At 54.0% G+C, this 14,817-nt stretch overlaps 1 protein-coding gene across 3 annotated transcripts; it reads right to left on the minus strand.

Moving 5' to 3' along the window:
• Nucleotides 1-3,515: 3,515 nt before the first annotated feature.
• Nucleotides 3,516-12,760, minus strand: TMEM250 (transmembrane protein 250). Of its 3 annotated transcripts, none has more exons than XM_075323026.1 (2): nucleotides 12,657-12,760; nucleotides 3,516-4,188 (listed from the first exon to the last, which is right to left on the minus strand). In XM_075323026.1, exon 2 carries the CDS (start codon nucleotides 4,057-4,059, stop codon nucleotides 3,640-3,642), a length of 420 nt encoding a protein of 139 aa, XP_075179141.1. In that variant the 5' UTR covers nucleotides 4,060-4,188; nucleotides 12,657-12,760; the 3' UTR covers nucleotides 3,516-3,639. The 3 variants fall into 3 exon arrangements, with proteins under 3 accessions (XP_075179141.1, XP_075179140.1, XP_075179139.1); XM_075323025.1 differs by lacking the exon at nucleotides 12,657-12,760 and adding an exon at nucleotides 12,484-12,644; XM_075323024.1 differs by lacking the exon at nucleotides 12,657-12,760 and adding an exon at nucleotides 12,469-12,644.
• Nucleotides 12,761-14,817: the final 2,057 nt, after the last annotated feature.

Consider the following 14,817-nt stretch of genomic DNA (forward strand, 5'->3'; position numbering starts at 1 on the left):
ACCATCGTCATCCCCTTACTGTGCCCCACCATCGCCAACCCCTTACTTTGGCCCACCATCGTCCTCCCCTTACTCTGCCCCACCATCGCCAACCCCTTACTCTGCCCCACCATCGCCATCCCCTTACTCTGCCCCACCATCGCCATCCCCTTACTCTGTCCCACCATCGCCATCCCCTTACTCTGCCCCACCATCGCCATCCCCTTACTCTGCCCCACCATCGCCATCCCCTTACTCTGCCCCACCATCGCCATCCCCTTACTCTGCCCCACCATCGCCATCCCCTTACTCTGCCCCACCATCGCCATCCCCTTACTCTGCCCCACCATCGCCATCCCCTTACTCTGTCCCACCATCGCCATCCCCTTACTCTGCCCCACCATCGCCATCCCCTTACTCTGCCCCACCATCGCCATCCCCTTACTCTGCCCCACCATCGCCATCCCCTTACTCTGCCCCACCATCGTCATCCCTTTACTCTGCCCCACCATCGCCATCCCCTTACTCTGCCCCACCATCGTCATCCCCTTACTCTGCCCCACCATCGCCATCCCCTTACTGTTTTCTCGGCGCACCACAAAATGCTATGATGATATGTGTACTGTGAATATTCCGCCATTCCGCCCCCGGATCTGCAGCCGCCTCCGCGAGCCCTGCAGTCCTCCCGTCCTGGCCCTGCGTTAGCCCGTACGCCGTGTCTGTGCGTATGCACATTTAATCTGCTAGCTCTGACCTGCAGTATGGATTTTTCATAAAATTTCATTAAGCCTTTTATTTCCATAAGTCAGATGGTACGGCAGGGTGCGGGAAGATTGATGGTTTTCCCAGTAACCCTTGGCATACCTTCCTCTTGTTTTCGAGCACCACCTGTCTTGTAGAACATTTTATTCTAAAGTTGTCGATCTGCTACGTCCCTGATGCCAGACACCGGTCATGGGTGATGGGGGCTCGGTGAAGGGTCAAACGCAACTGATTTTGGCTTTGGTTACCCTTCTTCGGAGAGTTCAAAAGTTGGTCATCAGTGAGCCGGTCTTGAGGAGGTCCACCTACAATCTTCTCGTCGTAGGGTCGGATTTTACTACTTTACATATCTTTGTGATGGGGCATCACCGCGAAAATGGGACCACCGAGAATGGGGCACATCAACCAATGGAAGACTATAGCAATGTAGACCTGCATTATGGCTTCTGACCTGGTCGAATCCCATGATGTTCGAGCCTCATGACCTACCGCTGTTTTGGTGACTCTACAGTAGACAAGACAATGGCATCTACTGAGACGGGCGCTAAATACGGTCACGGCAAAGCTCGTTCAACTGAGCGCTATATCTAAAAAGAATTGTGATACACTTGCACGCTCAGAAACCAGAGCTGCTGCCACACCTCTTTGGCGGTGGCTTCATTCCAAGGAAAAGATGGGGCATTTTGAAAGTTCCCCGACATGACCCAATTGCCCATCTCTTGTTCATCGGGTGAAATGATCTTTTGTGCAGCATGAAAGATCATTGTTCCCGGCGACACATTGTGCTGTGTGAACAGGACTCAAGCTGTCGAGAATATTGGCAGCCTATGCTCAATGAGCTAGCTAGTGGAGTGTAAATAGGCCTTTAAACAACCGATCGGGAAACGTTTGTCATGCTTGACAGTCCTGTGGTGTCTGGCTGTAGAAGGTCGTAGTGTTTGGCTACACAAGCTGCTCTCTGACTTTCTTGCTTGGGGTTTATCCCTTTCTCTTTAGGACCCTGCGGATTTCCTCACTTTTCAGCTGTTAATCATCAGCACTTCCCTTTTGTGTCTTTAAATACCCTCATCCCCCCTTACTCTGTGCTGGTGATAGGTCTAATATCCCTAACAAGTCTTCAGTGCAAGCAGTCAGCTTGTATTCATCTGGAGAGAAGTTATTTATTCACTTTCTCCTTGTTTTATTATCCCTGTGTCTTCTTTAGAGCTTGGTGGGGTTGACTAAGCACTCATCCCATCCATTCCCCACCTACGGCTTATTACAGGGTCAGGTATCCTGCTTGGCGCATGGGTGCAGAACCTATCAAGGGTGGTGAGGGACCAGCGGTAGGTTTGGTCAGGGGTCACCATCTCCCCTTCCGTTGACATAGGGTTTCCCTTCACTTTGTACTTCCCCGTGCCTAGTGTGTTTACAGAGTCAATAGACCCTTAGTCTATTGGCTAGTTATAGAAACCAGTAGAGCAGAAAGTTCCCATTTGATGTCTGTCCTTCATAGCTTTTCCCAGATCCGATGCTACGTTTTGGGCCGGAGTCACACTTGTGAGTGACTCGCATCGCATCACCCGGCACGGCCTGCTGCGCTCCATAGAAATACATGCAGCTGACGTGCTCCTATCTGCAGAACGTGCGGCCGTGCCGGGTGATGTGATGTGAGTCACTCGCTCGTGTGACTCTGGCCTTAAAGGGACTATCCAGCGACATCTAAAGCTGCAGACAATTTACAGTCTGCACATCTGCCGAGATGTGCGTATCCTCATCATTAGAATACCTGCTGATGGGACACATGCTTCGGCAGGGGTGCAGGTCGTAACCTCATCGGGACCGGAAGTCAGTGGCTCTGTATGGCCTTAAAGGGATTATTTAGTGACATCTAGAGCCGCTGTCCATTTATAGTCTGCACATCTGCTGAGATGTGCGTATCCTCATCATTGGAATACCTACTGATGGGACACGTGCTTCGGCAGGGGTGCAGGTCGTAACCTCATCGGGACCGGAAGTCAGTGGCTCTGTATGGCCTTAAAGGGATTATTTAGTGACATCTAGAGCCGCTGTCCATTTATAGTCTGCACATCTGCCGAGATGTGCGTATCCTCATCATGGGAATACCTGCTGATGGGACACGTGCTTCGGCAGGGGTGCAGGTCGTAACCTCATCGGGACCGGAAGTCAGTGGCTCTGTATGGCCTTAAAGGGATTATTTAGTGACATCTAGAGCCGCTGTCCATTTATAGTCTGCACATCTGCTGAGATGTGCGTATCCTCATCATTGGAATACCTGCTGATGGGACACGTGCTTCGGCAGGGGTGCAGGTCGTAACCTCATCGGGACCGGAAGTCAGTGGCTCTGTATGTTGACCGATAACCCCATTTTTAAAGTGACAGGAACAACCACAAATAGTGGCAGCTTTCAAGATCTTGTTAGTCAATTATTCCAACAACAACTAGCAGAATTGTGAGTTCAGCTCCTGAGCATGTGATGTCATATATTTACAAAAGTTCCTCAACTTTTTATGTTTCATTCTTTCTAAATCTCTACTTTGGGGGAAGGTCACGGGATGCAGATCAATGAATGAGATGGGCATTTTGGGTCCGTTTTCCTTAAGCGGCCATGTTTTTCTTATTCCTGAACAACCCCTTTCAGACTTATGCAGCCTAGTTCTGCTCCTGGATAAGAGCCTTGTCTGCAGACGTGGGATATGGAAGTGGAGGTATGTAATAAGGAATATTTTGACCTCGGCGTGATTGACGTTGCTCGCTCCACGTTCGCCGGCCTCTTGACGTGTATTTACATGCCTTTATTAAAAAAAGACTACTCTTGCATTGATAAATAAAGAAAAAACAAGACGGACTCGTACTTAACCTGCCAAGGAACATCGTCTCCCCTGCGCATGCATATATTTACATATCTATAAACACCATAAAGCACCAGCCCAGTCCACCGACGAGCAGCATGGTGACGTGAATCCCATAAATAAGCAGCTCGTTCATGAGGCTAAAATCCACCCTCCTCCGGCCCAGCAGCAGCAGGATGATGGACAGCTTGTACTGGAAGCGCAGGAACACGCGGATGCCCAGATACTGCAGGCAAAACAGGACGGAGAGCGCCACCCACAGGATGGAGGTGACCAGGCTGCAGCTGAAGTACAGCAGGAAGCGGATGAAGCCGTACATCCATCGGGACTTCAAGTAGATGTCAAAGTTGTTGTACTTGGTGCGAACCAGGTGTGTAGTCCGCACCGGACCGCAAGCAGAGTGCAAGCAGGTGCTGTGAGGGCCGTGGAAGGATCGAACACGCCGGGGAATAGGGATCACAGGCATCGGGGACTCCACCTCCTGTAGAGTCTCACGGGAGGCCGTGGTCGGATCATATCACCAGCATGGAAGTGCGTAATGAGGCCACGAGAAGGAATACAGGACGGCCGGCCCCGAAACTGCACGTGTGCATACCTGCAAAGAAAACAAGCGAGTCACTGTGGACATACACTACTGATCCTGCATTACACTCCAGAGCTGTGCTCAGTATTCTGCTGGTGCAGTCACTGTGTACATACATTACTAATCCTGCATTACACTCCAGAGCTGTGCTCACTATTCTGCTGCTGCAGTCACTGTGGACATACATTACTGATCCTGCATTATACTCCAGAGCTGTGCTCACTATTCTGCTGCTGCAGTCACTGTGGACATACATTACTGATCCTGCATTATACTCAAGAGCTGCGCTCACTATTCTGCTGCTGCAGTCACTGTGTACATACATTACTGATCCTGCATTATACTCCACAGCTACGCTCACTATTCTGCTGCTGCAGTCACTGTGTACATACATTACTGATCCTGCATTATACTCCAGAGCTGTGCTCACTATTCTGCTGGTGCAGTCACTGTGTACATACATTACTAATCCTGCATTACACTCCAGAGCTGTGCTCACTATTCTGCTGCTGCAGTCACTGTGTACATACATTACTAATCCTGCATTATACTCCAGAGCTGTGCTCACTATTCTGCTGCTGCAGTCACTGTGTACATACATTACTAATCCTGCATTACACTCCAGAGCTGTGCTCACTATTCTGCTGCTGCAGTCACTGTGTACATACATTACTGATCCGAGTTACCTCCTGTATTATACTCCAGAGCTGCACTCACTATTCTGCTGCTGCAGTCACTGTGTACATACATTACTAATCCTGCATTATACTCCAGAGCTGTGCTCACTATTCTGCTGCTGCAGTCACTGTGGACATACATTACTGATCCTGCATTATACTCCAGAGCTGTGCTCACTATTCTGCTGCTGCAGTCACTGTGTACATACATTACTAATCCTGCATTACACTCCAGAGCTGTGCTCACTATTCTGCTGCTGCAGTCACTGTGGACATACATTACTGATCCTGCATTATACTCCAGAGCTGTGCTCACTATTCTGCTGCTGCAGTCACTGTGGACATACATTACTGATCCTGCATTATACTCAAGAGCTGCGCTCACTATTCTGCTGCTGCAGTCACTGTGTACATACATTACTGATCCTGCATTATACTCCACAGCTGCGCTCACTATTCTGCTGCTGCAGTCACTGTGTACATACATTACTGATCCTGCATTATACTCCAGAGCTGTGCTCACTATTCTGCTGGTGCAGTCACTGTGTACATACATTACTAATCCTGCATTACACTCCAGAGCTGTGCTCACTATTCTGCTGCTGCAGTCACTGTGTACATACATTACTAATCCTGCATTATACTCCAGAGCTGTGCTCACTATTCTGCTGCTGCAGTCACTGTGTACATACATTACTAATCCTGCATTACACTCCAGAGCTGTGCTCACTATTCTGCTGCTGCAGTCACTGTGTACATACATTACTGATCCGAGTTACCTCCTGTATTATACTCCAGAGCTGCACTCACTATTCTGCTGCTGCAGTCACTGTGTACATACATTACTAATCCTGCATTATACTCCAGAGCTGTGCTCACTATTCTGCTGGTGCAGTCACTGTGGACATACATTACTAATCCTGCATTGTACTCCAGAGCTGCACTCACTATTCTGCTGGTGCAGTCACTGTGTACATACATTACTGATCCTGCATTATACTCCAGAGCTGCACTCACTATTCTGCTGGTGCAGTCACTGTGTACATACATTACTGATCCTGCATTATACTCCAGAGCTGCACTCACTATTCTGCTGGTGCAGTCACTGTGTACATACATTACTGATCCTGAGTTACCTCCTGTATTATGCTCCAGAGCTGCACTCACTATTCTGCTGGTGCAGTCACTATGTACATACATTACTGATCCTGCATTATACTCCAGAGCTGTGCTCCCTTTTCTGCTGCTACAGTCACTGTGTACATACATTACTGATCCTGTATTATAGTCCAGAGCTGCACTCACTATTCTGCTGGTGCAGTCACTGTATACATACATTACTGATCCTGAGTTACCTCCTGTATTATACTCCAGAGCTGCACTCACTATTCTGCTGGTGCAGTCACTGTGTACATACATTACTGATCCTGAGTTACCTCCTGTATTATACTCCAGAGCTGCACTCACTATTCTGCTGGTGCAGTCACTGTGTACATACATTACTGATCCTGAGTTACCTCCCGTATTATACTCCAGAGCTGCACTCACTATTCTGCTGGTGCAGTCACTGTGTACATACATTACTGATCCGGAGTTCATTCCTGTATGATCCTCCAGAGCTGCGCTCACTATTCTACTGGTTGAGACACTGGTCCAAATTTTTCCTTAAAAAAAAAAACCTCACACAGCGCCCCCTGCAGGTGACTCCTCTGTACACAGCGCCCCCTGCAGGTGACTCCTCTGTACACAGCGCCCCCTGCAGGTGACTCCTCTGTACACAGCGCCCCCTGCAGGTGACTCCTCTGTACACAGCGCCCCCTGCAGGTGACTCCTCTGTACACAGCGCCCCCTGCAGGTGACTCCTCTGTACACAGCGCCCCCTGCAGGTGACTCCTCTGTACACAGCGCCCCCTGCAGGTGACTCCTCTGTACACAGCGCCCCCTGCAGGTGACTCCTCTGTACACAGCGCCCCCTGCAGGTGACTCCTCTGTACACAGCGCCCCCTGCAGGTGACTCCTCTGTACACAGCGCCCCCTGCAGGTGACTCCTCTGTACACAGCGCCCCCTGCAGGTGACTCCTCTGTACACAGCGCCCCCTGCAGGTGACTCCTCTGTACACACTGCCCCCTGCAGGTGACTCCTCTATACACAGCGCCCCCTGCAGGTGACTCCTCTGTACACACTGCCCCCTGCAGGTGACTCCTCTGTACACACTGCCCCCTGCAGGTGACTCCTCTGTACACACTGCCCCCTGCAGGTGACTCTATACACACCTCCCCCTCACACACCGCCCCCTGCAGGTGACTCCTCTATATACACCTCCTCCTGCAGGTGACTCCTCTATATACACCTCCTCCTGCAGGTGACTCCTCTATATACACCTCCTCCTGCAGGTGACTCCTCTATATACACACCGCCCCATGCAGGTGACTCCTCTATATGCACCTCCCCCTCATACACCGCCCCCTGCAGGTGACTCCTCTATATGCACCTCCCCCTCATACACCGCCCCCTGCAGGTGACTCCTCTATATACACCTCCTCCTGCAGGTGACTCCTCTATATACACCTCCTCCTGCAGGTGACTCCTCTATATACACCGCCCCATGCAGGTGACTCCTCTATATGCACCTCCCCCTCATACACCGCCCCATGCAGGTGACTCCTCTATATGCACCTCCCCCTCATACACCGCCCCCTGCAGGTGACTCCTCTGTATACACCTCTCCCTCACACAGCGCCCCCTGCAGGTGACTCCTATATATACACACCGCCCCCTGCAGGTGACTCCTCTATATACACCTCTCCCTCATACACCGCCCCCTGCAGGTGACTCCTATATATACACACCGCCCCCTGCAGGTGACTCCTCTATATACACCTCTCCCTCACACAGCGCCCCCTGCAGGTGACTCCTCTATATACACCTCTCCCTCACACAGCGCCCCCTGCAGGTGACTCCTCTGTACACACCTCCCCCTCACACAGCGCCCCCTGCAGGTGACTCCTCTGTACACACCTCCCCCTCACACAGCGCCCCCTGCAGGTGACTCCTCTATATACACCTCCCCCTGCAGGTGACTCCTCTGTACACACCTCCCCCCTGCAGGTGACTCCTCTATATACACAGCGCCCCCTGCAGGTGACTCCTCTGTATAGACAGCGCCCCCTGCAGGTGACTCCTCTGTATAGACAGCGCCCCCTGCAGGTGACTCCTCTGTATAGACAGCGCCCCCTGCAGGTGACTCCTCTGTATAGACAGCGCCCCCTGCAGGTGACTCCTCTGTATACACAGCGCCCCCTGCAGGTGACTCCTCTGTATACACAGCGCCCCCTGCAGGTGACTCCTCTGTATACACAGCGCCCCCTGCAGGTGACTCCTCTGTATACACAGCGCCCCCTGCAGGTGACTCCTCTGTATACACAGCGCCCCCTGCAGGTGACTCCTCTGTATACACAGCGCCCCCTGCAGGTGACTCCTCTGTATACACAGCGCCCCCTGCAGGTGACTCCTCTGTATACACAGCGCCCCCTGCAGGTGACTCCTCTGTATACACAGCGCCCCCTGCAGGTGACTCCTCTGTATACACAGCGCCCCCTGCAGGTGACTCCTCTGTATACACAGCGCCCCCTGCAGGTGACTCCTCTGTATACACAGCGCCCCCTGCAGGTGACTCCTCTGTATACACAGCGCCCCCTGCAGGTGACTCCTCTGTATACACAGCGCCCCCTGCAGGTGACTCCTCTGTATACACAGCGCCCCCTGCAGGTGACTCCTCTGTATACACAGCGCCCCCTGCAGGTGACTCCTCTGTATACACAGCGCCCCCTGCAGGTGACTCCTCTGTATACACAGCGCCCCCTGCAGGTGACTCCTCTGTATACACAGCGCCCCCTGCAGGTGACTCCTCTGTATACACAGCGCCCCCTGCAGGTGACTCCTCTGTATACACAGCGCCCCCTGCAGGTGACTCCTCTGTATACACAGCGCCCCCTGCAGGTGACTCCTCTGTATACACAGCGCCCCCTGCAGGTGACTCCTCTGTATACACAGCGCCCCCTGCAGGTGACTCCTCTGTATACACAGCGCCCCCTGCAGGTGACTCCTCTGTATACACAGCGCCCCCTGCAGGTGACTCCTCTGTATACACAGCGCCCCCTGCAGGTGACTCCTCTGTATACACAGCGCCCCCTGCAGGTGACTCCTCTGTATACACAGCGCCCCCTGCAGGTGACTCCTCTGTATACACAGCGCCCCCTGCAGGTGACTCCTCTGTATACACAGCGCCCCCTGCAGGTGACTCCTCTGTATACACAGCGCCCCCTGCAGGTGACTCCTCTGTATACACAGCGCCCCCTGCAGGTGACTCCTCTGTATACACAGCGCCCCCTGCAGGTGACTCCTCTGTATACACAGCGCCCCCTGCAGGTGACTCCTCTGTATACACAGCGCCCCCTGCAGGTGACTCCTCTGTATACACAGCGCCCCCTGCAGGTGACTCCTCTGTATACACAGCGCCCCCTGCAGGTGACTCCTCTGTATACACAGCGCCCCCTGCAGGTGACTCCTCTGTATACACAGCGCCCCCTGCAGGTGACTCCTCTGTATACACAGCGCCCCCTGCAGGTGACTCCTCTGTATACACAGCGCCCCCTGCAGGTGACTCCTCTGTATACACAGCGCCCCCTGCAGGTGACTCCTCTGTATACACAGCGCCCCCTGCAGGTGACTCCTCTGTATACACAGCGCCCCCTGCAGGTGACTCCTCTGTATACACAGCGCCCCCTGCAGGTGACTCCTCTGTATACACAGCGCCCCCTGCAGGTGACTCCTCTGTATACACAGCGCCCCCTGCAGGTGACTCCTCTGTATACACAGCGCCCCCTGCAGGTGACTCCTCTGTATACACAGCGCCCCCTGCAGGTGACTCCTCTGTATACACAGCGCCCCCTGCAGGTGACTCCTCTGTATACACAGCGCCCCCTGCAGGTGACTCCTCTGTATACACAGCGCCCCCTGCAGGTGACTCCTCTGTATACACAGCGCCCCCTGCAGGTGACTCCTCTGTATACACAGCGCCCCCTGCAGGTGACTCCTCTGTATACACAGCGCCCCCTGCAGGTGACTCCTCTGTATACACAGCGCCCCCTGCAGGTGACTCCTCTGTATACACAGCGCCCCCTGCAGGTGACTCCTCTGTATACACAGCGCCCCCTGCAGGTGACTCCTCTGTATACACAGCGCCCCCTGCAGGTGACTCCTCTGTATACACAGCGCCCCCTGCAGGTGACTCCTCTGTATACACAGCGCCCCCTGCAGGTGACTCCTCTGTATACACAGCGCCCCCTGCAGGTGACTCCTCTGTATACACAGCGCCCCCTGCAGGTGACTCCTCTGTATACACAGCGCCCCCTGCAGGTGACTCCTCTGTATACACAGCGCCCCCTGCAGGTGACTCCTCTGTATACACAGCGCCCCCTGCAGGTGACTCCTCTGTATACACAGCGCCCCCTGCAGGTGACTCCTCTGTATACACAGCGCCCCCTGCAGGTGACTCCTCTGTATACACAGCGCCCCCTGCAGGTGACTCCTCTGTATACACAGCGCCCCCTGCAGGTGACTCCTCTGTATACACAGCGCCCCCTGCAGGTGACTCCTCTGTATACACAGCGCCCCCTGCAGGTGACTCCTCTGTATACACAGCGCCCCCTGCAGGTGACTCCTCTGTATACACAGCGCCCCCTGCAGGTGACTCCTCTGTATACACAGCGCCCCCTGCAGGTGACTCCTCTGTATACACAGCGCCCCCTGCAGGTGACTCCTCTGTATACACAGCGCCCCCTGCAGGTGACTCCTCTGTATACACAGCGCCCCCTGCAGGTGACTCCTCTGTATACACAGCGCCCCCTGCAGGTGACTCCTCTGTATACACAGCGCCCCCTGCAGGTGACTCCTCTGTATACACAGCGCCCCCTGCAGGTGACTCCTCTATATACACAGCGCCCCCTGCAGGTGACTCCTCTATATACACAGCGCCCCCTGCAGGTGACTCCTCTATATACACAGCGCCCCCTGCAGGTGACTCCTCTGTACACAGCGCCCCCTGCAGGTGACTCCTCTATATACACAGCGCCCCCTGCAGGTGACTCCTCTATATACACAGCGCCCCCTGCAGGTGACTCCTCTATATACACAGCGCCCCCTGCAGGTGACTCCTCTATATACACAGCGCCCCCTGCAGGTGACTCCTCTATATACACAGCGCCCCCTGCAGGTGACTCCTCTGTACACAGCGCCCCCTGCAGGTGACTCTTCTATATACACAGCGCCCCCTGCAGGTGACTCTTCTATATACACAGCGCCCCCTGCAGGTGACTCCTCTGTATACACAGCGCCCCCTCATACACCGCCCCCTGCAGGTGACTCCTCTATATACACAGCGCCCCCTGCAGGTGACTCCTCTGTACACAGCGCCCCCTGCAGGTGACTCCTCTGTATACACCGCCCCCTGCAGGTGACTCCTCTGTATACACCGCCCCCTGCAGGTCACTCCTCTGTATACACCGCCCCCTGCAGGTCACTCCTCTGTATACACCGCCCCCTGCAGGTGACTCCTCTGTATACACCGCCCCCTGCAGGTGACTCCTCTGTATACACCGCCCCCTGCAGGTGACTCCTCTGTATACACCGCCCCCTGCAGGTCACTCCTCTGTACACAGCGCCCCCTGCAGGTCACTCCTCTATATACACCGCCCCCTGCAGGTGACTCCTCTGTACACAGCGCCCCCTGCAGGTGACTCCTCTATATACACCTCCCCCTGCAGGTGACTCCTCTGTACACAGCGCCCCCTGCAGGTGACTCCTCTGTATACACCGCCCCCTGCAGGTGACTCCTCTGTATACACCGCCCCCTGCAGGTGACTCCTCTGTATACACCGCCCCCTGCAGGTGACTCCTCTGTATACATCGCCCCCTGCAGGTGACTCCTCTGTATACATCGCCCCCTGCAGGTGACTCCTCTGTACACAGCGCCCCCTGCAGGTGACTCCTCTATATACACCTCCCCCTGCAGGTGACTCCTCTGTATACATCGCCCCCTGCAGGTCACTCCTCTATATACACCTCCCCCTGCAGGTGACTCCTCTGTACACAGCGCCCCCTGCAGGTGACTCCTCTGTATACACCGCCCCCTGCAGGTGACTCCTCTGTATACACAGCGCCCCCTGCAGGTGACTCCTCTGTATACACAGCGCCCCCTGCAGGTCACTCCTCTATATACACCTCCCCCTGCAGGTGACTCCTCTGTATACACCGCCCCCTGCAGGTGACTCCTCTGTATACACAGCGCCCCCTGCAGGTGACTCCTCTGTATACACAGCACCCCTGCAGGTGACTCCTCTGTATACACCGCCCCCTGCAGGTGACTCCTCTGTACACACTGCCCCCTGCAGGTGACTCCTCTGTACACAGCGCCCCCTGCAGGTGACTCCTCTGTATACACTGCCCCCTGCAGGTGACTCCTCTGTACACAGCGCCCCCTGCAGGTGACTCCTCTGTATACACTGCCCCCTGCAGGTGACTCCTCTGTACACACTGCCCCCTGTGAATCCTTACAGCCGGTGTCCTCACAGTTCCCGGAGCCTCCGGTCCCTCCATCCCCGACACTTCAGGCTCCCGCAGCCGGTCTCACGCCCCCTGCATGAGGCAGACAGCCCACCACCACCACCACCGCTGCCGCTCACTTCCTGCTTCCGGGTAGCAACATCGCGAGAGCCAGAGACCGGCTCCGTTTCCTTGGTTACCAGGCTAGAGCTCCCGTTGCTATGGTGACTGGCGCAGATGCCTGGTTATGGCGGGGGGCGTGCTCCTGGCTCCAGGGTGAGGTGGGCTCCTGCCTGAGTCATGGACTTTAATAGAAAAGAGCTAGTGACAACCAACCAATCACAGCTCAGCTTACTCCAGTCATTAACATAAAGCCTGCCTTCTGATTGGTTACTGGGAAAAAAAAAATCTTTTTTTTCTGAGTGGCAGTTTCCACATAAAAGTTTTATGGCAAAAGTCACAATGATTAATATAAATACATTGGATTTTGTTTCTATGGAGCGGCGTCCAACGGACCACGGTGCAAGGTCTGGACCTGGACCCCCTCCTTGCATATTGGTCAGATGAATGGGCCGTAGCGTAATATATCCTATAAGGATGTGTCCCCCCATCCTGGGCCCATCCTGGTATACAGTGGAATGCAAAAGTTTGTGCACCCTTGGAGATTTGTATGCTCAGATAACTTTGACCAATGTTTCAGACCTTAATTAGCCTGTTAGGGTTATGGCTTATTCACTATCATCAGGTGATGCTTCATAAAAAGCCAGCCCCCTCTAACTTTGTGCCAAAAAACAGCAGCCATGGATTCTTCTAAGCAGCTGCCTAGCACTCTGAAAGTGATAATGGTGGAGGCCCAGGAAGCAGGAGAAGGCTATAAGAAGATAGCAAAGCGTTTTCAAGTTGCTCATTCCTCAGTTTGGAATGTAATGAAGAAATGGCCGTCACCAGGAACAGTGGATGTCAAGATAAGGTCTGGAAAATCTAGAAAAAGTTCTAAGAGCTGCTCGTAGGATTGCTAGAGAGTCAAATCAGAGCCCCTGCATGACTGCAAAAGACCTTCAGGAAGATTTAGCAGATTCTGGAGTTGTGGTACATTTTTTTTACTGCTCAGAGACACCTGCACAGATATGGCCTTCATGGAAGAGTCATCAGAAGAAAACCTCTCCTGTGTCCTCACCATAAAATTCAGGGGAAGAAATATGCTAAAGAATATGTTTCCACAATGCATCAGGCTTGTTTACAAATCCTGTGGACTAATGAGGTTAAACTAGAACTCTTTGGCCAGAATGATCAAAGGTATGCGTGGAGACAAAAGGGCACAGAATTTCAGGAATAGAGCCTCTCGCCAACCATTAAGCATGGGGTTGATCATTATGCTTTGTGGTTGTGTTGCAGCGAATGGCACAGGGAACATTTCATGGGTAGAGGGAAGAATGGATTCAATGAAATTTCAGCAGATTCTTGATGCAGATGTACCGCCTCGCGGGCTCGGCTGCAACCGCCGAGCCGCTCGGATCCTAGCTCGTACTGCGGGTGGTGGCTCGAGCCTCTCACAGACCCGGGGGTTACGTCGCTCTGCAAGGGAGTTGGCGCTACACGCGGGGATTTGTGTGAGGAGTCCTACGGCCGGGGCCGCGGTGGTTTGGTTTGGGATGATAGTTTGTGACGCCACCCACGGGTTGTGGTGATTGTAGGCACCACTGCTGCGGTGAAGGTATGGGGGCTCCCGGGAGCGGTGTAATGGCGCAGCTAGGTGTTGACCCCTCCGTGGGTAGGGGGTGTTGGTCCCGGGGCCCGGTAGGCGAGGGCCGGGGTGCAGGGTGAAGTGTTGCAGTGCGGTTCGCGGCCGGAAAGCACTGGTGTACTCACTATGACACAAGACACCGGAGTCTCTGGTAAACCAAACGGAGTGATGAACGGGGCCCGCAGGCGGCTGCAGCTTCTCCCGGTATAGGTTGGTGGTTTCCGCCTTTCTCCTGCACCTCTGTGTGTAAATGTTTGCCTCCTATGCCTGGACACCGGTAGTCCGCTCCCTGACTGGTATATGTCGGAGGAGCCCGTTTGCCCGCAGACGCTGGCCCTTTGGGTCTCTATGCCTTGGCGGTGGCTCTACCCTGTATGGTTGGGCTGTTGTCTTCTAACAGGTCTTGTGTGGGATAGGTCCTTAAGTCCAGTCCGCAATCAGTTGATTCGACTCGGCCCTGTCGGTTCAGGGCTTTGTACTGGGTCTGAGTACCCCTCCTGGTGCTCCGGTATCCAGTTGGCTCCCCGGTTCGGTTCCGACGGGCCACTACCCTGTTCCGGTCCCTTACGGTTCCACCGGTCGTCTTCCCGGTCTCCTGCAGGCGGCCACCACCGTCT

The sequence above is a fragment of the Anomaloglossus baeobatrachus genome, chromosome 9, assembly GCF_048569485.1.
Source record: "Anomaloglossus baeobatrachus isolate aAnoBae1 chromosome 9, aAnoBae1.hap1, whole genome shotgun sequence".
In the NCBI taxonomy this organism is placed as follows: domain Eukaryota; kingdom Metazoa; phylum Chordata; class Amphibia; order Anura; family Aromobatidae; genus Anomaloglossus; species Anomaloglossus baeobatrachus.

Excerpts from the sequence above, each read along its gene's own strand:
- TMEM250 (XM_075323026.1), bottom strand. The coding sequence starts at position 4,059 with ATGCCTGTGATCCCTATTCCCCGGCGTGTTCGATCCTTCCACGGCCCT.